At 39.7% G+C, this 24,955-nt stretch overlaps 1 protein-coding gene across 1 annotated transcript in view; it reads right to left on the bottom strand.

Moving 5' to 3' along the window:
- Positions 1-467: 467 nt before the first annotated feature.
- ctif (CBP80/20-dependent translation initiation factor) overlaps positions 468-24,955 on the bottom strand; it is a gene marked incomplete at both ends in the record, with an annotated part of 35,735 nt that continues 11,247 nt past the window's right edge. Inside the window, 7 exons of the mRNA XM_083893436.1 lie at positions 468-689; positions 3,707-3,760; positions 8,492-8,647; positions 10,697-10,996; positions 11,995-12,589; positions 16,198-16,278; positions 19,872-19,948. Coding sequence (XP_083749562.1) covers positions 468-689; positions 3,707-3,760; positions 8,492-8,647; positions 10,697-10,996; positions 11,995-12,589; positions 16,198-16,278; positions 19,872-19,948 — 1,485 coding nt within the window. The remainder of the gene's footprint in view (positions 690-3,706; positions 3,761-8,491; positions 8,648-10,696; positions 10,997-11,994; positions 12,590-16,197; positions 16,279-19,871; positions 19,949-24,955) is intronic.

The raw sequence follows: 24,955 nt of genomic DNA, 5'->3' as shown, positions 1-24,955 counted from the left end.
CACCACCCTCCCTCACTCCATTCATCTTTGGGTACAGATTCGTCCATTCCCTGTGGACAGACTGCTGCCCTCCTCCTCCCCCTCTCTTGCCTGTTCCCTCCTTTGACCCTGAACAGTCACACAGGCAACCCCCCCGCCCCACACACACACACACACACACACACACACACACACACACACACACACACACACACACACACACACACACACTTACACACAAGCACACCCCTAGTGAAAATCTATTTCCTAGTGTTTTCGCAAATCTGTGTCAGACAGCGTTGTCATTGAATGACCACTACCTGTGTCTGTTTGTGGCAGTGTTTGCCTATGTTGGAGAAATGATTATCAAATTGTTCAGTTACTTCTAATAACCACAGCCAGACAGAGGCTGTGTTGTGGTAAAACAAAGACGAATAGATTGTTGCACAACTAGAAAATGTCTCTTCTCCTCCCGGGATAGCTGGCACCTAGGCAGTGGTGGTGAGCTTTTGGATGGTACGGTTGTAGTACTGGGTGGTGAGAGCCTCCAGGGGGCTCCAGTGGTGGGCATGTAGCTCAATGACCTCCATGAGGAGCGAGCGGGTCAGCTGAGATTCAGCCGGACTGAGCATCTTGTCCCTGACGGCTGCTAGCAGCTCCGTCATCATCTCTGGGAGCTGCTCTTCCAGGAGACGCCCAGTGCTCTGCAACTGGTGGAGAGAGAAGGGAGGAAGGAGGTGGAAGTGAGGAGGCAGCAGAAAATCGTGTGGGTTCCACACCAACAACAAAACAAAACCTTGATTTGTGGATGCACATCAGACAGCAGAGGATCTCACACCCTCTGGTCATAGAGCTGTATGTGTGAGGGCCTGCTGGTGCAGAGTCAAAGATGCAAAGGTTGTGGAAACTGTTTCTGTTCTCATGTAATGACCCACGTTTCAATTGATCTAGAATTCTTTGGCTTAAATGTATTAACTCAACCAAGGAGGATATTGTTTTAGGGTGCAATTGTCCGACTGTTCTTGAGAAATTAAGTTTAATAAATAATGGACAAGAGAGAAATTATTAGATTTCTTGGTGGAGGTCACTACAATAAATTATTACAGAGATTACAATGGAGCATTAAGACCATTAGACCATTAACTCGTAAGGAAAATGTTTACTAATGCTGTAATTCAAGTGAGATGGTGACTCATTTTCACATAGACTTCCATTCAAATGGACATGTGTTTGCAGCCAGTGGAGTCGCCCCCTAAAGGCTAACGTCCTACTACTTCTGTCCTACTTCCTAGGCTTCAGTTTTCAAAACAGAAGGCTCTGTCCATTTTTATACAGTTTATGATCTTTTGTATATTTTTGAAAGATCGATTTTAGTTTCGGCCGTTATGAATGGAGTGATGATATTTCAAGTGCTGTTTGACTGTTAAAACACTGGACTGTATAAAGCTGGATGACAGGACCACTACCCTTAACATGTACATAAGAATGTGAATATTATGGTTTGTATATAATGTAAGTGAAGTCTAGGATTGGCTTGTTTTTTGTGGCTTATATGAAGGTTTTTCACATCTCACTTAATTGATATACAGTCAGTCCTATATCAATCTCCCCGGTCCACTGCATGTTGGGTCATAAATGCCACCTCCTCCATGTTAGTGGACGAGACATGGACCAAAATTAAGTAAATATGAAAAGGTGGCACTCCTGTGCAGCACTAACATCAGAATTATTCACCTTTGATTTTGTCCACTGGTAGAAAGTGATAAAGTAGAAACATGCGGACCATCTTTACAATGTATGCTTTAACCCTGTAAGACCCATGGTTGTAAAATTACAACGTTAACTTTAGCCATCCCAAAAAACAATCTGTTATATTTTATCTGTTTTTTACCACATGTACATAGTCAATGAGTCTTACTGTTCAGTCTAAATTATTATTGTTATGTAATATGTTATATAATATGTTATTGGATGTTACATTTGTTTATAAGTCCCGCTTTATGGCCATGAACGCACAACTTTTCAAGATTTCCTCCGAACAAAATCTCTTTGTTTCATTGGACTGGATTCATCAGATTCAAGTAATTAAAATGTATTTTATATTTTTTTGGGTTATTACAATGTGTAGAGCATGTACATATTTAGTTATTGTGGAATAGATGCATCAAATTTCATTTTGAGCTTGTTACATAATTGTTGTAATTTTACAACACTGGGTCTTGGTGGTAGCAAAAATAGCAGGCTTGTTACAGTGGACACAGACAGGTTGTTTTCCCTCCACTACATCACGGCCTGAAACAGAGGATTTTCTCTATACATGAACAGTATACATTACATACATTATACCCTTGTGTTGTGTTCTGGTCAAATTTGACTGATTTAAAATTTTTAACTCTAAAAAAAATATAGTTAATTTGATCAGACTGAGCTAAAATCCCATGTCTTTGTCCACAAAGAGGATATCAACAGACAATTCAGTTCTGGGAAAGGTGTAAATGTTCCTGAATGTGTGGTGTGCATGTAAGTGGGGGTTTGCATGTTTTTCTTTTAGTATGATAAGTAGAGACCATAGGCTAAGACTATTACATTTACATTTAGGGCATTTAGCAGATGCTTTAGTCCAAAGTGACTTACAGTCAGCAGACAGTATTGTCTGCCTTGAAAACATTTCTACCCAGAGGACTTGGTCCACCACCCTATCTATTCCTTCAGATTATGTACTACTATATAAAAAGCATATTTATACATGTTAATTCATTGCTTTTTTCCCAGAATGCCACCAGCAAGGAGAGAGCTGAGATACAGTGTGCAGGATGTGATTGATATCCAAACTGGAGAGAGTGAAGTTGAGATGGAACTCAATGACACTGATGAGAGTGATGAAGACTCAGATGAAGATGTCTGTCAACAAGTGGACAAAGAAAACCAACCACCCATGGACTGTCCAGCTAATCATTACGTGGACATTGAGCCAAAAACACACAAACACACCATGCACCGTGACAGGTGTCACTGGCCGAAAAAATATTTCATCAGTCGCAACATTAATTTTTCTGGTCTGGATATCATCTTCAGGCAAAGAGAGCCCAGCAACACAGACAGTGACATCATGAAGCTCTCTGAATGCTCAGAAGAGACCATCCAAGAGATGTGCACACCTGTTATTGAATGTACGTAAGGACAAGACAGGGAGAGGATGCTGCAATAAAGGATTCACCAACACACAATGCAGCAAGTGTGATGTTCGCCTTTGCTTTTCAGAGGACAAGAACTGTTTTTAGGACTTTCACTAACAATGAAAGTTTGTCATGAAAAGAAAAATTAATGAAGAAGTTGCTAGAAAAACATTCAGTTTCATCCTGTTTATTTATTTAATTATTTATTTTTAATAAATGCTTTCATAAAAATATGACTAATGTGTGAATATTTTAAATGTTATATACATTTATGGAGCTAAGTAAGCAATCAACCCTGCAAATGAACCCTTAGTTGTTGTGAATTGTTGTTCAGACAAGAGTACAGTAATTCTGCTACCACCAAAGCCCAACGTTGTGAAATTAAGTTTCTCTAAAAACTTACATAAACATTTCTTTTTCCAAAAACTCTTTGATTTCTGCATCAAAGGCCTCCTACAACAACATCTGAATGGTCAAATACATTTTTTTTTTTAGTTTTTTCTTAATTTGGGTCTTACAGGGTTAAAGTGTGTGTGTGGTGGGGGTCATACCTCCATGGAGCAACAGAGGACTGCATCTTCTTTTATGTCTGTGGACTCCAACAGCTGCCAGAGAAGAGAACAAATAGAAAATGAGAGAACTCCAAACAGAGCAAAACCTAACAAGGCTAGCTGATGTACAATTGGATATAGGACACCATGGGAGCTTAAGTTTGTATTAATCAGTTCACATCAGTTTAATCCTCTGATTGGCTATACAAAGCAACATCCCTAACCTTAACTAAAACACATCATAGCTCCGAAGATTAACACTTTCCTCCAAAATGAGGTTCTTATTAGGACCAGGTTTTGTTCTCCATGAGGACGACTGGTCCTGACAAGGACAGTGTTCCTGCCAGTAAAGCTCCTAAAGAGGAAATACAAGTACACACACATACACGAACACACCAAAGATCTGATCTCGACAGTCAACATTTCCTGCGTCAACATTTTGACCCTTGGAAGACGACATACGCTGCTGTAATCCTGCCAAGGCTGCTGATCATCACACATCACGGCTCGCTTTATGCACTCGATGTATTCTCTCTCTCACACGCACACACAAACAAAAACAAGCGGTAGAGGTGGTAAACACGCTCCTCCATGCACAGATGGGCAAACAACTGCCACTTTCAAACAACGTGGAGACTGTGTGCTATGTTAAACTATAGGCATTAACTGTCTGATTATACATTAAACACTTCTTGTGCAGCTCAGAGTGCACTTTACTTTACTTAAAGTGGTACTTTGATTAACCTGAAGGAGGAGAGGAAATGCTATGGGAGAATGGGGGAGGTTGTTTTGATGGCTCTAATTAGGCCTTAGAAGTGCAGACCCACTACACAATGAATAAAATAAGGTGTAAATGCAGGTTACATGCAAGTGTTGCGTAAGATTGTGCTGTACATGGAAAATAAACCAGGTTAGGACGAGGATCTGAGATTGTAGTGACTTCACTAATCCATAATTCATATTTTCATGTACGGTACTATACAAACGACTTCTGCCACCATTAGATTTGTTGTTGTTGGGACTTCATTAGAATACAACCAAGGAACTGTGTATACTATATGCAGTTACGTACAAAAACATAAAATCAAATGTGTTACTAAAAAAAAACCGACTGGATCTTGATTTAATTTAGTCTGATATTTTAAATAAGGAATGAAATGCCAGCATGAAAAAGGTCACTTCAATATCACCTCAACCTGGAGCAGCCCTCAGCCACTAAAATCTGTGTTTAGTTCTAACATTCATGGTGGAAAAAAAAAGAAAAAAGAAACCCTGCCATGGAAACGACCATCATGTGATGATCCTCCTCACTTAATGGTGGTGCACCTATCATTCAGGCCCAGCAGTAACGCAGACGTCAGCTGCTCAGTATGCTTGGACGGGTGTGGTGACAGCGTGGCTGTTTGATGTAGGAACACGAGTCTCGTCGTTCTCAGAGTAAGAGAGCTGAGCGACAAGCGTGATTAGCTCATAATGAGTTCTCTGGGGAGCCGAGGGTGAAGTTTTGCTCGATGTGTGCATGAAGAAAATGGTCTAATCTATGCTCATGGTTGGCATCAGCTTTCTCTATCCATTGCAACATGTTTTTTTTTGTACTCAATGCGATGGCTCTTCCTTCATCGCGTCCATCTTGTGGCTTTCATTTTGTAAGTAGAAAAGAAAGATGTGTGGGAGAAGCTGTTTTTTCGGGGAGACAGTTTAACACACATTCTTTCTGCTGAAGCTGAACACAGTCACAGCCACATCTCTGGTTTGTTACATCATGGAGAAACAAACGCATTGTACTGGCAAAACCTTGGGTTTCTATGTCATTTCCACTGATAGTACTTTCATCTTCTTGATCACGGAACATAAAAAGCGAGGAAAAACTAGGGCAGCTGTGATGATGGGAAGAAACATGCCCAACATGACAAAGTCAACTCACGTTTGTGAAGTCAAATTAAAAAAAAAAAAAGAAAAGAAAAAAGACAACCTCATTTATTTACATTTTCTGCTGAGGCTTAGTCTGTGTTTCACTTTAATGTAGAAACCTGTCATCAGACTGTTAACTAAAAAAGAAAGGACATAAAAGCACTCATTCATCAAAATTATGACTGCTTCAACTTTGCGTGGATTTGATATTGTTGCATAGCAACAGCAGGTCTAGCACGTCTTTAGTTACATTACATAGGGATTACTTTATTTCTGCTGCATAAGTGCTATCCTTAATACCAGCTAAACTACAACACACAATTTTTTCTTTTTTTTCCCTTAGCAAATATACATGTGATGCACAGCTAATAATCTTTGTCTTAATAAGTATTCTGAGTTCATATAGTTCATGAGTTTCATACAGGGATACCAAGACACAGTATAAATAGCTACTGATGTCACCACCAGACACGGTGTAAGGGCAGCCTGTCTGCAGCGTGCAACTGCAAACCAATATCCTGATCAGGTCCTCAGTTTACCACATAGTCTACAGGTCATTTGCTTCAACATAATACAGTTTCATGTTATCGAAAGTTAATTTAGTGCTGTGTTTACTAGCCCCCGATGTCCCAGGACTAGAAGCTGTGTTGATCTACACTTTTTTTTTTTTTTTATAATACTCACATATTACTTCTATACCATGATCTGGGTAAAATAACTTCAGACTACTCCGAAAGAATTTCATCTGTTTGGCATTGTTTGGCTCACTGCTAAATTTAGACGCTCACCACCAAGTTTCTAACCTATGTAACCAAGGCAACGAGCTGTAACAGTTGCAAGCCCAACAATCATGCACAAAAATGAAACGTTGATTCACAGCCTTTGCATAAAAGAGGCCCTCAACAGCGAGACTGGCAATTTGATCTGCGACAAAATATATACTGTATGTATTATTAAACTTTCCTAAATGAGTGGTCAAATGATAGCATCATACTGAGGCACCTTTTGAGTTTTATCTTAAAAACTTTCACAACACCTTCAATCACACAGACAGTGGTGCTGTAAAAATAAACTGGAGTTCATTTTACACTCAGCAGCTGCTTTTTTTTAAAGATGACAGTACTGAAACACCCTCGGAAACTCCACTACCTTATTAGCAACGAATCCAGCCTTCGATGCAGATGCAACAATGTTATTATCCGACAAACTGCATTTATATGTAGATTGTGGTATAAAAAAACCACCACAGGGTTGTGGGAGATGGTTCCACTATCAATAGACTGTGAATATAACAGGCTGACAGTCACAAATGGATGAAATGGCAGCCCGTTAACTCTGTCTGCACACACAGCTGTCACGTCAACACAGGCATGATTCCCAACACACTTCAGTTGCTACCTTAATGTACAGCTATACCAACACATGCATGCAAATATGCTTGCATATGCAAACACGCAGTGCAGCATTGACAATGGCACATAGCTTGTAGCTGTCAATTACATCTTACAGCAGGATAATCAACACAGCAGGACAAAAATTAGGAACAATGGCTTTAGGGAAAAAAAAAAAAAAGAAAAGAGACTGTTGAACAAGCATGTGGAAGCGAAAACAAACACTCTCACTCTCTCATCTTTCCTTCTTTTGTGTAATGATATAAATATTTTTTAAATGGTTAACAGGTGTGTTATGACCTGGAGCATCATAAGGCTTCACATGAAACTGCCGATGCGAGAATATGTAGGTGTGTTTTTGTGTGCGTACTTGTGACTGGTTATTCCACGCCCTTGGTCATGTCGCTGAGATAGTGCCCTGGGCATACACTCAGACAGGGTGTGGATGGAATTAGTTGTGTGCGATTGTATTTGTTTGTTATCGAGACACAGGGTTTGTGCGCCGAGTGCCAGACTGACAAAGGTGTGGACATGGACAGTAAATGCAATTCGCACGTGCCTCAAACCTAGCATTATATTTTGTTCTCTCTTTTGCTCAAAGTACACATTAAAAATGATTTTCACCTACCCATATCAGTGACACTTTATAATAAGTGCACACTATTAGCATTCGTTAAACATTAATAAATCGTGAAGTCATCATTTATCACGCATGAATACTCATTAGTATGTAGTTTATAAACACAGCTATAAATGTTTTTTTTAAGTGTTGGCATGTACTGAGCAATTGCTGGACACACAGAGAGTTGTATTGTAAGTCGATCAAAGAGCTCGTTTGTTGGAGGTGGATGCTGATTGGCTACTTGAGTACAGCAGCTATTTGGACACTGTTCCTCAGCTGATGGGATGAGTAAAACATTTATAACTGTGTTCATAAACTACATACTAATGAGTATTCATGCGTTACAAATGATTACAATATTTATTAATACTTAACTAATACTAATCATGTGTACTTATTATAAAGTGTTGACCCCATTACTCTTCTACCTGTCTTGCTGCTGAGTAAACTCCCTGCGTACTTACTGTCAACCTGACCACTGTCTCCTCCACTTCCTCTGGCTGTCACTTCCCCTTTCAATAATCCACGTTGTTATTTACCACTTCTGTATTGCGGTGTGTCCACTGTGGCTATCTTGCATGGTTTCCATGGCGTGTGTAAAGACAGCATGACCAGCTGATGGGAAATGATGGGGGGGGGGGGGGGGTGTATTTTCCTGGAACTAAGAAGGTCCTGCCTAACCAAACCCCACTGTGGTGTCTAGACTCTAGACTAGGTCTGGCCAAAAAACAGGAAACTGGCTTTCAGCATGCATCGATCAGAAAAGACGAGAAAGACACAGCTTTCCTCTTAGCAGTGGACGCATAGATGAGGTTGATTGACATACATATTGATCAAAAAGGTATAAATCTGGATACGGACCTCTCGTAGGCAAGTGTAGATGGGACACACAAGCACCCGGAACGGCTCTCCAGAGCTGCTCCTCATGATGCCAAACACCTCACACAAAAAGGTGATGAAACCTAACCACCTCTCCACGTCTGACTGCTGGAGCGCCTCACGATGGGAGAAATCTCTCTGCGGGTGGAGGAAAGATAGACAGAAAGAGGTTTAGTTTGCACTGAAACACTGGCTTTTCAAATGAGCTTTAAGTAGGTGGTGGGTAGGTGGATATTTAAGGGTTTGATAAATTCATCAACAGCCCCTGATGGGGGAGATTTTGTAGGTGGCACATGTATTAACCTACCAGATTAAAGCACTTAAAGCTAAAAAGCAGCTGAACAACACATTTTACATATTTATACATTTCTTTTATCTGCCAAAAGTAGAGGAGTATATGCTAATCTGGTTTGAAAGTGAAGGGTATTGAACTGTTTCAGAGCTGTAGAAGTACTGAGGTTAATATGGGTTAATGCTTAATGTGCACTTGTGTTACACAGCAGGTTAAACTGAAGCTTTATTAGCAGTCAGAGCAACTTGATGGGGGTGTTTTTTAGGAGTGCACTAGCTTTTATCATGGATGTGAAACATGAACAGCTTGCACAGTCATACAGCACTACTGTGAGGCCTTCATGTGCACAGATAAGCACACAAATATGCAGCCTAGGACGAATCCAACAGAAACTTCACCGACACCATCGAAAGCAAACATTCCACACACACTCAGAAACAACAAGACACACTTGTCATGCACCTCCAAGGACATCACCATGGTATTTGACACTTGAACGACAAGCCAGCAAAAGATTGGGAATAGACACACAGCAAAGAAACGAACAGGGGTGACTGAAGTATTAGCAAGAGCAGAGATGAGGCGAGGAAAATACATGGTGAAGAAAGGGCGCTCTTTATCTTTCACAGGTAACATTCTGGCTATGTTTAATCAAATCAACAACCATTCCTGGCATCTGTCTTTTAACAAGCAAAGCGGTCACACACTAATTACCCCCATATTGAGTTCCAGAAGTCTGGAAGCAACATCATTAATGACAGCCTCCATGAGCCCACTTTTGACATTTAAAATGTTTTAGGAGAAGAAAAAAACAAAATGTCAAAGACGAGGAGGGGGTCCATGTCGGCTGGGAACTGGGGATGAAAGTGGGGAGGAAATAAAAACAGGACACATGCAGCTGTGATGATGGGGGAATAAATATTAGGTAAGGGTGGGGAGTAGAGATAAAGGGTTAAGGTGGGAATCACTACTGCTGCGTGTGGGATAACAATCTAAAGAAAGAAGAAAACAGAAGGCAGAACAACAAAGGGAAAGTGTAGTAAAGAAAATCATCTGAGAAAGAAAGAAAGAGGAGTGAGAAATGAATGAAGGAGAAGATCTAACAAAGCAGCAGGTGGGTTTGAATGCCTGTCTGTTATTCTGCTGTAGTTGTTTGCTTCTCAGGATGAAGTGAGGGGTTAAAGGGGTGGTGTTAGGAGAATAAAAGGTGTAGAGGGAGATGAAGGATGAAGCAAAGCATTGGACCATGTCGTCCTGGAGCAGCATGGGGAAATGGAAAGCTCATGAGAGATGCATATATGGAGAGCAGCAGTGAAATATTTCACAGTTGAGAGGACGTTTTTATCATGGATGCAGAACTGGAACAGTGCTATACAGTACAGTCTGTCAAGGTTTTTAAAACGGGAACAGTCGACTTATTTATTACTTAAGTAATAAACTTATGAATTTGTATTCTCTGCTGGTAAATACTGTTCTTCAAGCAATTTAATAAACAGGCCATTTTGTTCTCCCAGGTTTTCCATCATACTTAAATGCTTTGGCAGGCGAGATTGTGAAACATATTCAATTTTATTCAGTGTGAAATTAAATGAGACTTAAAATGTGAGAAATGTGTGAGCCCTACAGTCACCCCTGTTTCAATAATGCATAGGTATGTAGGTGGAAGCTTCACAGGGCGAACATCTGTATTTCATCTCTTAAAAAAGATAAATACAATTGCTTAGCACCCACGTAGTCCATTAAATGTAGTCGATCAATAACTAGCAGGTAATAAAAAGTACATGAAATTAATGAGATTGTTTAAATGAAATGTAAAAGAAAACACTGAAGAGGAAGCTCCTAAAGCAGCAGATATCTTGTCACTGTTGCACTAACAACTACCAAGCCGTTCTCACCTGCAGCATGTTGAGTAGCAGTGATCTGAACTTGGTCCCCTCTACCATGAACAGCGCCATCTTGTCACAGAGCTTTGCTGCCGTGGCAGCGAAGCTTCTGTCTGACACAGCCTTGGAATAGATTGTGCCCACCACCTGAGTCAGAGACTCCTCACACCGCGCTGAGCACTGCGCTTCCTCCATGAAAGAAGTGAGCTGCTGCTCCACGCCGCTGCTGTTGCTCCTCATGCTGTTGAGAAGGTCAACCAGTCGGTCCATGTTCTGTGAGCCAGGGCCCGACGCCTCGACACGTGCCTCCTCCTGAGGCAAGAAGAGGAGATGGGACATGAGTGACAGGTGAACTGTGGTGATACACCACAGGCTTTTACCAAGTTTGGAAAGACAAAATGAACATGTAATCACATTTGTCAATATCTTTTTTATAGGTGGTAAACTATTTCCATGAGCAGCTACCAAATGCAAATACCTTATTATCTGGTTATTTGTGGTAAAATAATCACCAGTTTTGTATCCTGTTAGCTAAGGTGACCTTGACTCACAGAAAATGACACTATGATGTTGTTCAAGTGTAGGTTTGTCACATTAAATACTTGACACTTTCTAAAAAAAGTTATTTTAAAACTGCATACACTTTTCCCATATTGTCTGAATGTGTTACAGTAAGTGATTGAGAAATAATTAGCTGTGTAAAAACCTAATAGCGGCCTAAGACTATTGCATAGTAAATGTATTTTGTGTATTTCTGTTAAACTGCTATAGTTGTTTGGTTGTAAAGAGGCAAAATACGTGTCCAATTATCACTTCCTACATACCAAGTTTTTTTGAAACTCTTTTCTATTTAATTAAGCTACTCTACAGTCAGTCAGAAGCATGAAAGGAATCCCAGTCAGTAGCTTCTGATGTGCTCTTTTGGGCTGAGCAATCTGCTTGTCTGTAACCATAATTTAAAGACACAAAGGATGGTATTGAAAAACCAATTTAGCTGAAGAGTTTAGAAATTTCACACACTGTTGATGCTGCTTTAGTTGGTTCACCTCTTCAGTGTGAAAGTGTGCTGCCCTCCCTGTCAGTCTGAAAAAGAATCAATCTAAAAGCTAAATGACCAAGTAGATAAATAACTAAAGCAACACAGTGAAAGAAGAGTGAGTTTCTACGTATTAATGACTGACCGTGTGTGTGTGTGCACGCGCACAAACATAATTAAAGTGATTAAAAAATGAAATGGTGATACATGTGGACACACAGCAGTCTTGATTGCCTTAATGCTGACTGACAGGCACTAAGCAGCTTTTCAGTACCTTGTCCTTTAGTCTCCGCCTCAGCCTCTCCTTTGACGATTGCAGCAAGCTGACCTGAGGCTGCTTCATTTGGCCCTCGCTTGCCTTTCCACCGACTGCTGGGTGGGGAGATTCCTTATTTACTGGCCGATCTGTGAAAGTATTTGTGACGGGTGTTGACTCAGATTTGGGTGATTCATTTGGACTCTTAGAGCTGCAGTTTTGAGGAGGTCTGATCTGCTCATCACCCGTTTTTACATTCTCAGTCTCTTTGTCTTTGGTTGTTCTCGGGGGTGCTCCTTTATCACCTGTAGTGTTTGTCTGTCCGATACCCTGACCTTTCTGATTGTGGTGCCAACGCCGGTTCTGGCTGTATCCATAGTGTGGGGCTCCTCCTTGGCGCTGCCCATGTCCTCCTTGGTACTGGCGAGGCGGTCGGTCAGCACTATTGTTTCTGTTATCTCCCACTTCTGTTATGTTCCGTTGCTGTTGCGGCTGCTGGGTTTGATCCCTTTGATGCTGTAGTGACTGTTGCTGAATCTGCTGAGGTTGGTTCTTCCCTCCTCCGCCACCTCCTCCTCCTCCTCCTCCTCCTCCCTGAGGCCGCTGCTGTCTCCTGGAATGAGAGCAGTTTTCACAGTAAGCTTCAGTGCTCTGCTTCACTCTGAGCACCACTCTGTATCACACCGACACCATGATGGCCTCAAACCTATTACCAGCCCCTCTGTCCTAAATGTCCCTTGGACTTGTACAAAAATGATCTTCAATTGCATATTTTGTCATAGTGACTAACCAGTAGTGCTCTGTTAAGAAACAAATGGTAACCTATTATCTATTAATACAATATTCAAAAGCTCAATGCCTGCTTACATGTAGATAGCCCGTGTGCCTTTGTTTTCCTGTCCTGCATAGCTCTGTCTTTTGCTGCACTGGCTCTGGGCTTGACAAGCCGCTGACATATGGTCCAGTGGATTAGTCACCCTGACACCGAGAACGCGACCTATTATCTGCCACTGCACAAATGCAACAAGCAGCAACTTGCTCGCCATTGTTCAAATAAAGTGGACCCTTTGACTACTTTTTAAATCGAGATACTTTGCAGACTGTGTATATAATACCGTGCAAAGGTCTCAGGGCACCACTGCCAGCAGTTTTGTTGTTTTTATGCCGTGATCATTGGCATTTGGATTGGAATGATGTGACTGAAAGTTGGTCTTATATTTAAGTCTGTCTACTTGGAAAAATAGGAAAACGTGTTTATTACCAGTAACATTAATTAGGGGACAGCCAGAGTATTAGTATTGTTCAAGTGCAAGGGAAGGTCACTTTAAATACTTGACCCTTTAAACCTGTAAAGGTTTATTTTTTCCTGAAAAATGTGTTATTTTAAAACTCCAATTAAGTAGTCAAGAAGTATGGTAATTTAAATTAAATTAATTATACGCTATTAAAACTTTGTGGTACAGTTAACCTTTCTGTCAGTTTGGAAGTCAAAGAAAATCTGTTCTTCTTTATAGACCTGTGTCAATAAATTTTTTGCTCTGCCACAGTTATCTGGCCAGATTTATTTAACCCCCCCGTCAGGTCTGTGCACCTCCAGCATCCTTTCTATTATCACATACAAATATTTGTCAGTAATGGTTAATGAAATTTCAAACCATCAATATCTGAACAGACCTGATGCATGTACACACAAACACATACAAAAGTCACATAGAGGTTTGTGGTTAAGTTGACTAAAAAGTTCCCATAAGACAAACAAAAGCAAAGCAAAATCTGACATGCAGGTTCCTGGAAATGTGGGAGGCTGGACTGACAAGCTAAGAAGACAATTCCAGATAAAACCTTTTTCTTGTACTTCAGCAAACGCATTCAAATAGTCCATCATCAAAAACAAACAAACACCGGAAATTGGATTTGAGCATCAATCGAACAAATTAAGCTGAAATTTAGTCAGAGAAAATCCATTCAATAGCACAAACAAACAAACCACTGTAGAAAAATATATAATAGAAATGAAATGATGACAAACACAGTGTGAGAGGTGGTTAAAATAACTAAGAGATAAACCAGTAAATAAATCCAGTAGCTGACAATCCACTATGTATATTATAATTCTGTATCAGGCAGTGGGTAAAGACAGGAAATACATGGTGATTTGTGGCATTATTTAATTGATTAATATTGCAAAATGTATCTTCCTCAAAGTTATTTGATTTGTTTAAATTTACATATACGTATATATAAATATATATATGTGTGTATATATATATATATATGTGTATATATATATGTGTGTATATATATATATATATGTGTATATATATATATATGTATATATATATATATATGTATATATATATATATATGTATATATATATATATATGTGTATATATATATATATATATATATATATATATGTGTATATATATATATATATATATATATATATATGTGTATATATATATATATATATATATATATATATATATACACACATATATGTACGTGTATATATATACATATACGTGTATATGTATATATATATATACATGCATACATATGCTGCATTTATGACATTATTTATGATTTTTGTTTCATGATCATCTCAGCTAAATTGTGTAATTTATGAAAAACCGTGTGCGTGTGTTGGCAAGAGCAGAGTATATTTTTAGTCACTCTTTTTTTGTCGGTGTTCCTTTTGGTTTTTTGTCTCATTTGGCCTCTCTGTTTCACTCTCTTGGGGAGGTTGGGAGACAGTTCATCTTAAGACTCTCTCATGTGCTCAACAGTCGGCCTCCAGCACTTTGAAAATGTTCTCTTTCATAGTCGGATCTGCCTCCGCCTGGCAACTTATTAATCACATGGCTGAACTCGGCAGCTCTGCTCTGAAACACAATACGTGGTTTTTCAACAAGTGCATCCCACGTATTTAGAGAATTGATGGTGTTTTGATATTTCTGACATTTCAACTATTTTTAATGTGAGAATGTGCTTTAAAACACATCAAATAATTAAAGTACACCCTCTTGACCACCAAAATCTCTTTTCCCACTTTTTATAATAACATTAAATTGTACGGCTGCCTATTAAGGTTTTACCTAATCATGAATTCAGTTTAATAGCTTAACAGTGACTGACATAAATAGTCTCAGAGACTTAAATGAATAAGACTGCAGAGAGTGGGATTTCATAATCTTTTGCAAAGCCCCAGACTGCTCAGAGATACTGTGTAGGAATACAATATCTTTCCCTCCCTCTGCCTCCCCCCCCTTCCTGAAACAGACACATTCACTCATCAGATGATTAATTTGCTCTCTACAGTAGCTGTTAGTTTAGGATCAGCGCTCATAAGACCTCCTCTACTGGTGATGCAGAGAGGTGAAAGTAAGACAGTAATAAAATGTTAATCATATTTAATGACTGCTCTGCAGTCGCCTGAGTGTTGCTCAGATCGACCATATATCAGTCACATTAGTGCCAGAGAGATGTTTGCATTAAGGATAACTGATGGGGCCAGTAATGAAATTTCATCTCATAATATCTTGTTACCGAAACAGATCATCTCTGGCCTGATTAACTGTCCGATCCAATGAGAAACCAATTTTTTTGGGTTGCGAAGATAAGTCTGAACCAGAATGTGTTTGATCTCTCTCTTTATTTTTACCCACTTGTTTTAACTTTCAGTGGAAATAAAACACATATGCTCTTTATTTGTGTCTCACAGGTAATCCCTTCACTTAGAAAAAGGTCAATACTATTTCTGCACAGTCCACACAATGTGAATTGCTGTCATTTTTGAGTTCACACCACACACGATCATCCACCAGGTAGTATGACTAATCTCTAAACCAAGTGTAGGCACGGAAAACATATGCGAGAAACAACACAAAAATGGCATAAATATGAATCTGATAATCATTAATTAAAGGATAATAATTCAGTTATTTCTGTCTGACACCTTCACTCTGTCCTGGAGTTTTCACCATCACTGTTTGGCTGGAAACATGGAGTCTGTGATGCATCCGGGACTTGCTTCTCTAATCCCTTCTTTGAGGAGTTCACACGTAGCAGTCGGTGACTATTGGGAGAGGCCTTTGTTGGCGTGTATTGTCGTCGAGTCTTTATTGAAGAGACTCAATAAAATAAGACACAGGATATTGAATGTCTGAAAAATGTATTCACTTCCCATTTTGTGCTCTGGGTCTCATTTTGTCACTAACCTGGCTGAGACTTGCCGCTTCCCCCCGGGGCCACTGGGCAGAAGTATGGTTAACTGGTCTCGGGTGAACTGATCAACCGCTCTATAAGCAGGAGAAGAGGGTATGCCAAAGTGGAGATCGTTGGAAGGATGAAGGAATGGAGGAGGATAAGGGATAGATGCAGAGTGGAGGAAGTAGCAAAACAATTTACAGAAAGGGGGAGATTTTGATTTGTAGATTGCAGGACAGACAGGATATTATAGAAGATATTGGTAGAAGGTCAGAGAAGCAGAGGGAAACAAGCAAACAAAAAACTACAGGTTGATAACTATGTCATTCAAAGAACATGCACAGAATTACAGGAATTACTTGAGGCACTAAAAAGGTGAAATGAATTGGGAGAAATGATCATGGTAGGCGTGAGATACTGGTGATCAATTATGGCTGATGCTGTGGGTGTGCATATATGGGGATGGAGAACTCGTGGATCCACTGGACCATAGGTTGACCCAGACTGGATGATCGATTTGCCCGGGGGGGAAGAGAAGCCTGCAGGCTTGACGGTCAATAATGCAGCCCAACCTTCACATAGGCCACACAACATTGGTTCAATGGACTGTAGAGACAGGATGATACTATTTTTTTTCCCTTGCAAGTTTCAAGATTTAAAACCAAATATCCCTGCAACACGGTGAATGTTTGTGCATACATGCATGCATATATAAAACTGGAGATTACAGTCAATAACTTTGAGTCATCGTGCCTAGAGGGTTCAGGCAGAATACTGTTCATATTAGGTGCAGAAAAACATGCACATCTTGGGGCAAGATTTATAAACAATGCATATACACCATAAACAAATGCACACATTCCTTACACGTATGAATAAAACAGAAGTAATTCCGCTCGCATACATATTGAGAGCGAACTGCATGATACGAAGGAAAGTTTAACCAACTGATATTGGTTTTGAAGCCTGTGTACAGCAGTGTATCCATACATATAACTTTTGAATAACTATGGGTAGGAAAAAGTCAAAGACAGTTATAGACGCAACAAAAAACAGTATGCAAATGAGGTTGGAGAGCATACTGGAAAAAAAGGAGGAAACACATGGTCAGCTTATTCTTTTTCTGTGGTTTGTTTGTCGTGGTGTGCCATATACTTCATGATTGATATACTTCATTGATTCATTTAATGATGAACAAATGTAACATAAGCGTTATAAGTTGTTCACAAGTACGTGAAAATGTGATGTGTTAGTTGTATGGGCATAACTATAGCAACCATTTGTTCTTGTGTTTTGAGAGCTTTCCTGATGTGACGGTCTGTTATGCAACTGCACTTAGTTACCGTTCTACTACTGAGCAGTGGAAAGGCCGACATTTTAATATGCAAAGAGTTTATTTGGTGCCCACTTAATCGAGTGTATAAACACATGAACAGCAGACGTCATCTTGACAATGGTTAAAATGATCCTTCACTTGCAAATAAAATAATGTGCTTGTGTTCTTAAAACAGATAAAATAAAGTCTACACATGTAAACACTCTTAAATAAATGATTACTTTTTTAAAAGGGGATGGATAAAAAGCATATTAGCTCTTTCGTCCCCCCCCCCCAGTTTTTTTTGTTTTGGAGCAGAAAGCAGTGAGCAGCACATTCCAGTAAATCACAACTAATTTCAGCCCTGTTTGACGTGCCTACTAAAGTAGAAACACATGCACTACCTCCCCTTTCTTTTCCTTCCTGCCACAGCCAGCCTACACTTTTCCTTGACTCAGTCTCACTCTCAATGCTTTATTTCTTTGTGCTTGCAAGAACTTTTCCCCCTCCTGACGATAAATACACCACAAAACAAAAAATCTAAACATTGTGTACGTGGGTTCTTGCTGCAATAAGTATTTGTTGCCGCTGACTACTAGTTGTTTTGTTTTTTACCTTGGGCCTGAACGCTGGAAGATGTCGACATTTTCCTGACAAACATGATGTTAATGTGTTGAGCTTCAGTTAGGACATTATAGAGCTGTTTTTTTTTTTTTTACAGTTCATATACATGGTTTAATTCTTCAAAGCATCTGAATCCAGTAAAGCACAGGGTATGTGATGAAATAGCATCAACAGCCTCAAGGACAGTATTTAAAATCTTGTGGAATCTATGCCATGAACAATGGAGGCCGTTTTCAAAGCAGAGCGAAGCCCGAACCACTAGTAGTATGGTGCTCTTAATAAAGTGCTCAGTGGGTGTGTGAATATTTTAACAAACTGGCAGATGGACTAAAGGCAATCCTTTTTTGAACATAAAAGTTTAATTCTATTTTACTCTTGTCACCGCCGTCTGTTGCAGTCTTTGTAATTGTGTTGTGTGCTGTAAAAAGGAAATCGAAGATTCACACAGAGATTCCTTGAAGCAGACTGATGAATGATTTAGCCGCTTATTGAAATGAGCTTTGTGAGAACAATCATAGCTTCGTTTCTCCTTCCAGACTAGTTTATGCAAGCCTGCTCATACACTTATAGTAATCATCCCCTCTCCATGTTGGCTCATGTCTTCTTATCCTTTGCCTCATCCATCATCCGTCAATATTTTCATCATTGCTATAGTATAAATGTGTGTGATAACTTGTGTGAGGCCTGTCTTGACCACAGTAATACAAAGTTAATGTTGCATTTACATTATAGCCTTGTGGAATGTTGACTTCAATATAAAATGATGAATGCTCATATCATTCACTTCTATTAATGATGTACTGTAGATCAGCTTCAATTTAATATGCCGATACGTTCATTATGAGGCTCAATATGTTATGTAGCCGTAGACGCGTGTGGTTCTTTTGATTGTCCCAAATTTGCCGACCGAATAAAGACCAAATATTGTTATTGTGTTATTGGCTAATACACATGTCCATGATTGATATAAAATTTTACTTGGATGTAGATTAGATAGAATAGAATAACGAGCTGTAAAGTAACGGGACGCACAGACAGGATGGACTCTTGATAATGTTTCCAGTTCATAAAAAATAGACTCATATCTAAGAAAATGACTGTTGGCCAAAGGTTATATTTTTGTTCTTTTCGCTGCAGCCATCACACATAGACACAATAGCTCTGGACTAGACCAATTATTCTCTGTACTTAAAACAAGGATGAAAGTGCTTTTATCCATTTTGTGTAGCTAACATTTCCTCTTTAACCACAAATACAACCCAAATATTTTCTCTTTGCTCGTTTCTTAGCAACTGAAGAACATTTTTCCAGTGACATCAGAGGGGGGAGAAAGAGTTTTTTTTTCTTCTTTCTTTTAAGGACATGGTTTCAATGAAGTCAGACGAGGGTGAAATTACATTTCAAAGTCTAAACATTTATTTTTAATTTACTAGGAGTGCCAGAGCATAGTCTTTTAGGGGTTCAAGAACAGGTTAAATTTGCAAGTATGACATAAACATACATATTCACAAAAGCTAAGAAATGTTGACCTAGTCAATGTAAAGAGCATTGACACTGCCATGGGTGGGGAGTGTGTGTGTGTGTGTGTGTGTGTGTGTGTGTGTGTGTGTGTGTGTGTGTGTGTGTGTGTGTGTGTGTGTGTGTGTGTGTGTGTGTGTGTGTGTGTGTGTGTGTGTGTGTGTGTGTGTGTGTGTGTGTGTGTGTGTGTGTGTGTGTGTGTGTGTGAAAGCTTGCATGCGTCATTACCGTCGGTCAGTCCTCCTGCGTCGGAAGAGTTTTTTGGTGTGTGCGATCTCCGCCTCATTAGGAAGTGGTGGGAAAACCTGTAAGATACAAATCACAGCGTAAGAGACAGCTGCTGACAGCAGCAGCAATTTATATCACTATGGAAAGTATCTACAGACATCCTCAATACAGGTGCACTGACACATGGAGAGTTTTCTTATAAATAGCACAGATAAATTGTAGTATTTTTTTCTTTTCATAGGTGCTTGGGAAAACCCTGGCTTGCGGAGCCTCATTTTCCCATCAGAAATCTTGCATCGCCATCAGAAGTGCATAGGTTTGCATGACAGGATTGTGAAGCATTATCACACAGGTGCAAAAACTTAGTCTTATTTCATCAGCCGTAGAAGCAGTAGTATTGTATGAATAACATCTGCTCTGTACTTAGTACGTTAGTGCATGCTCTTCTGGACAGACATGACATGCATTTGTGTTTATGCATTTAAGAAGACAACCAGACACGTCTGCAGGAGAACTTGTTGTGTTATGTTCTCTAGTTGTTGAGTTCACTTCCAATGAAAAGGGAATAAGCTCATCCATTGTCCGTTAAATATCAGTCCCGTCAAGCACACAGGCTCATCATTTGACACAGCATCAATATGTGCCGTTACCTTGGTTACAGCTGGCCTAGAACTTGCATTGTTGTTTTTCTATGTATAAAGTGTCCAATGTAGTGATAGAATGATGCTGCCATACATTAATGTCAATGTTTGAGCTTGAGTGATGCATCTATATCTCTTACATTACGCATCAGTGAGTGTCAGTCAGTCACCGATCAGGGACGCATGTGTGCGCACAGACACATCCAGGCTGATGCAAAAAACAAAACAAATGTCACCAAACTGTCAAACCAACGCTTTGTGCAAGAAGGTGACCGCAGTCTGTAAAAAGAGAACACTTTGCTGTTGGAACAGCTTTGGTCACTTGTTGTTCCTTTTTTGATTTCTTAGCAAAAGAAAAACAGAAAAATGGAAACCACAGTGTTATGACATTGTTCAATACAACAAAAACTGTCCCTCTTTCAGGTATGGGCTCCTCAATTTGTCTGGGCACATCCTAGTCATTCTGTGTCACATTCATTCTCCTCCATGTTTATTTGTATAATTTAGCAACTAAAAAGAAAAACACCCAGAAAAACACATTTGTATTTGACAAAATTAAGAACTGTGGAGTATGATATGAAAGTTATATTATAAGTCTAGACTACTTACTAATTGTAGCACTTTGAATTTAAGGTGTTATTCATCCACGAGGAAAACATTAATGTGTAAAAACTAACAAACTGTATTTTCAAACATCCAGAAACATAAATAGTAGATAATGAATTTGAGAGAGTCTGATGTTTGACACTGTTGCTCTACTTCTTTCAGAGAGGCTGCCAGGGGATCGTTGAATTCTAAATAAATCCAGATGTGAGGGGCAGAAAGTGTGTGTGTGCTGTGACCGTCTGGGGTTGGGGGGGGTTATGCACAAAAGTGTTAGTTCAAAACTTTAATCTGACCAGAATAATTTACAAAGGTTGTAAATATAAAAAGGTAATTGTATAAATATCTGTGTTTTTTTTTTGTTTTTCCTCCCAAGATTTCAACTTGTTAACAGTTGCAGAGTCTGACAGGGAGGAAAAAGTAGGTGGAGAAAGAAAGAGAGGGACTGATGCATGTTTAGCTACTGTAGTTTTCCTCTAGGATATCATTAGCTGTAATTCTGCCTTAAAATGGCAACCAGATGACAGTGAGTGGTATACACACACACAGCACATATTTTCAGCTTTGTGGTAGTATTTTTCCATTGCTAGTTCACATTAAAATAAAACTAAAGAAATCCCAAGATTTTAGTTGTGAATTAAAAATGCCCTTCTTAATCAGTCAATGTTCATTCAAAGTTATGGACAGGAACAGCTCTGCACAGAAAAATGTGAAAATGGCCTTTACACTGTGTGTGTATGTGCATGTCTATAATGCATCCAACAGCAACACAGAGGCAGGAAGCATGAGATGATGTGTGTGTTTGTGTGTGTGTGAGAGAATATGCTATCTGCAGGTAGCAGCCAGTGTGCTGTAGATCAAAGGGAGGCGTGCGCTGTGCTGGTCCACAGACAGAAGACCTCTCACCTTGAGGCAGGCGGTGCGAGCCCTGTGGACGTGACAAGGATGGTGAGGGGAGGAGGGGGTGGTGCGCCGACTTTGTGAGTGGAAGAGGGCGAGACTGAACGGAATTCTGTGTGCGCTTGTTTATGTTTGTAAGACAAATGCAGATATGGATGTCTAATGTTAGGTGTATGAAGATACATGAACACTCCAACTACCTTACTAACATTTATAAAAGGGGGCTATATCTATTTGCAGTGTTGTAGATACACTTTCAGTAGATTGTGGTACTGGAGAATGAAGGTGATGCTACAGGTATATTAAGCATTATCCACCTTGAATGAGGCTGGATCTCACAGTGCAGAACTGGAACTACATTGTGATTATGTTGCTTCAATTTACTCGCCCTGTGTGTGGCAGGATTTGAGAAATGTACAACTTTCAACAGCTGAGCACCATCTAATCTATTTATGTTATGTAAATATATTACAGCACAGACATTTACGTAGACTCAAAAAGTACACCTTCCAAATGGTGCTATCTTGCATGGCAATTGAGGTTGACTTCAGAAAGGAGTAACTCTTGCTATGAAATCCGCCATGTTACATGCTGTTCTGCTACAAAGTCAGCCACGCCCAGCGTCAAGCTTTGAAGTAACATGTACTGTACGTGTGCCGAGTCAATTAGTGCTGCCTAACTGTACAGCATGAAAGGAAAGGAATGGAATATATACAAAACATGTTTCAATTACATAAAAATGTGTGGGCAATGTGACATTTGAAGGGAAGAACAGACAAAAAAAAGAAGAAAATCACAGGTGACATCAACACAGAAGTGTGGAGAGCAGTGATAACTTCACTGTCATGATGATTGATTTGACATAACCTGATTATTATTTGTAGTTTTTATATACAGATTAGATTTATTTTCATCAAACCATATGCCAACAGTCTCTTTTAAACTCACCCAACAACAAAAACTTGAATTAGTTTGCTGTTGAGTCCAAATTCTATAAACCTGAGGTGTGCTTTGTGAGTGCACTGTGGAGAGTGTACTTCCATGAGCAGCACGTCAGCCTTGAGAGGAAGTTGACTTACCCTTCAGCATTCCAGGGAAAAATCACTGGTCAAAGGGAGAGGCTACCTGGTTCTCGCCCAGAGAGGATGTGTCCATTATACAAATACACTGTGTAAAAATTCCTTCTCTGAAAGGAAAGCTTTAAACGAGTTCCTATAACTCCATTGAAGCACATTTCACAAATTAACCCTTACAGGTATCTAAAAAGGGCTGCTTGTCCTGATAATTTTTGCAAAAGGGTCAGAGATCTGGGTGAGATGCCATTGTTGAGCCATTCATAACAATGACGCTGCTTTAGTGTGAAATGGGTATGAGTAACTAGGAAGGAAATAAGAAAATGAGAAACTAAACCAGGGATGGAAATGTGAAGAATAGAAACGGAGAATAACAATTACAGAACTTTCTCTGCAATCGCATAGAAAGTGAAGTGTGCGTCTTCCTGTCCCTTCTAGTGCGCAACAATTTGGCTATGATGCTCATTCAGTCAGTCCATTGTTTCAGTCAACTTATTTATGTTGCAAGGGCCTTAAGCCAAAAGCAATAAATTTAAAACTGCCCCATGGGTGGCATTACAGGACAGGTTGTTGAGAGCCGAGGTGAACGAGAGCAAGTGTGACAACAAGGGAGACTGTAAATACAAGATAGTGTGCACGTAAAAGACAGAGGGAAACAGAAACGCATACACCAACAATAACATAGGACACTTTAACTACATACCGTATAAAGCCTGAATGAACACTGCGTCTTCATGGATATAATAATTCTATAATATAAACTATTCAGCTTCATCTGCTGGGGAATGTATTTGATACTTAATATATAACAAACAGCTAGATAATGTAAAATTAATAGAGAAATTGTTGACAGAAATATTTGATGTTGTATTTTCATAAACTGCCATCATGATTGTAAAAATGCAGAGCCATATGTTAAATCCCTGGAGTAGATTATTTACTCCATGTTTCATAATCCCTCCCTCCTGCACTTTTGTCATGCAACTCATTCTGCAGGCGATGCCCTCCAACAGCAAAGAGAAGGGAATTTAGAGCTGCCAAAGGCAGGTATAGCATGTGATGTGTGATAAGAGGCAAAAGAGATGAGGTCTTGACATCCATGTCTCATTTAATAAGTGATCTGAGGCTGGGGCCACAGTAGAGTGATGGGTGCATCAAAGAACTGAGGGCTCTCTCAACAGGAGGAGATGGAGCCATTGTTATATCAGGTGGTCGCCTATATACAACCACTGCCACAGCAGCAGGTTCACATGCTCACAGCTCTGTTCACTCTCAATCATGAAAAACCAAAAGACTTCAATCATGATGCATGCTTTCTGTGCATTGATAGTCACCTCATCATCTCTTGAGGATCAGGCCTGGTGCTTTGTGTTTGCATGTGTGGTCTGGTTTGCCTTTCGTTTGTGAAGACTCCCTATCTTTGTGAGTTGTCTGACATATTGCCTGATTTATGCGTCTATCATCTTTAGAACAGCGCCATTCCCTGCCAGGGGGCATTAACTTGGTTGTGTGACGTCAGCTACCAGATCTCTATAGTCATAAATTGGTACCATTAGTATAAGTCATAGGTAACTTGACTATGAGTAATAGTGACATTTCAAGTTCAGACAACTGTTCACTCGCATTCAATAAGTAACCATTCATTTTTAGCGCAAATAAAACTATCATCATAATGATGGTTAATGGTTAGTCTAGTCTTTCTGTACATATTAACATAATGTGGCTGTAATTCACAGGCCACCAATTTCCATATTTATGGATGCACTTGAGTATCTGACGTTCTCCCATGCTGGAGGCCAGAATATAACCAAGTACTGTGGTGATTGAGCCAGTATATATGTAGAGTTGATTGAGTGCAGGAGCCAAA

Source organism: Microchirus variegatus (assembly GCF_963457635.1).
Source record: "Microchirus variegatus genome assembly, chromosome: 1".
NCBI classification, from domain to species: domain Eukaryota; kingdom Metazoa; phylum Chordata; class Actinopteri; order Pleuronectiformes; family Soleidae; genus Microchirus; species Microchirus variegatus.
Note: the sequence above shows the minus strand (reverse complement) of the source record. Positions and strands in the feature narration are given on the sequence as shown.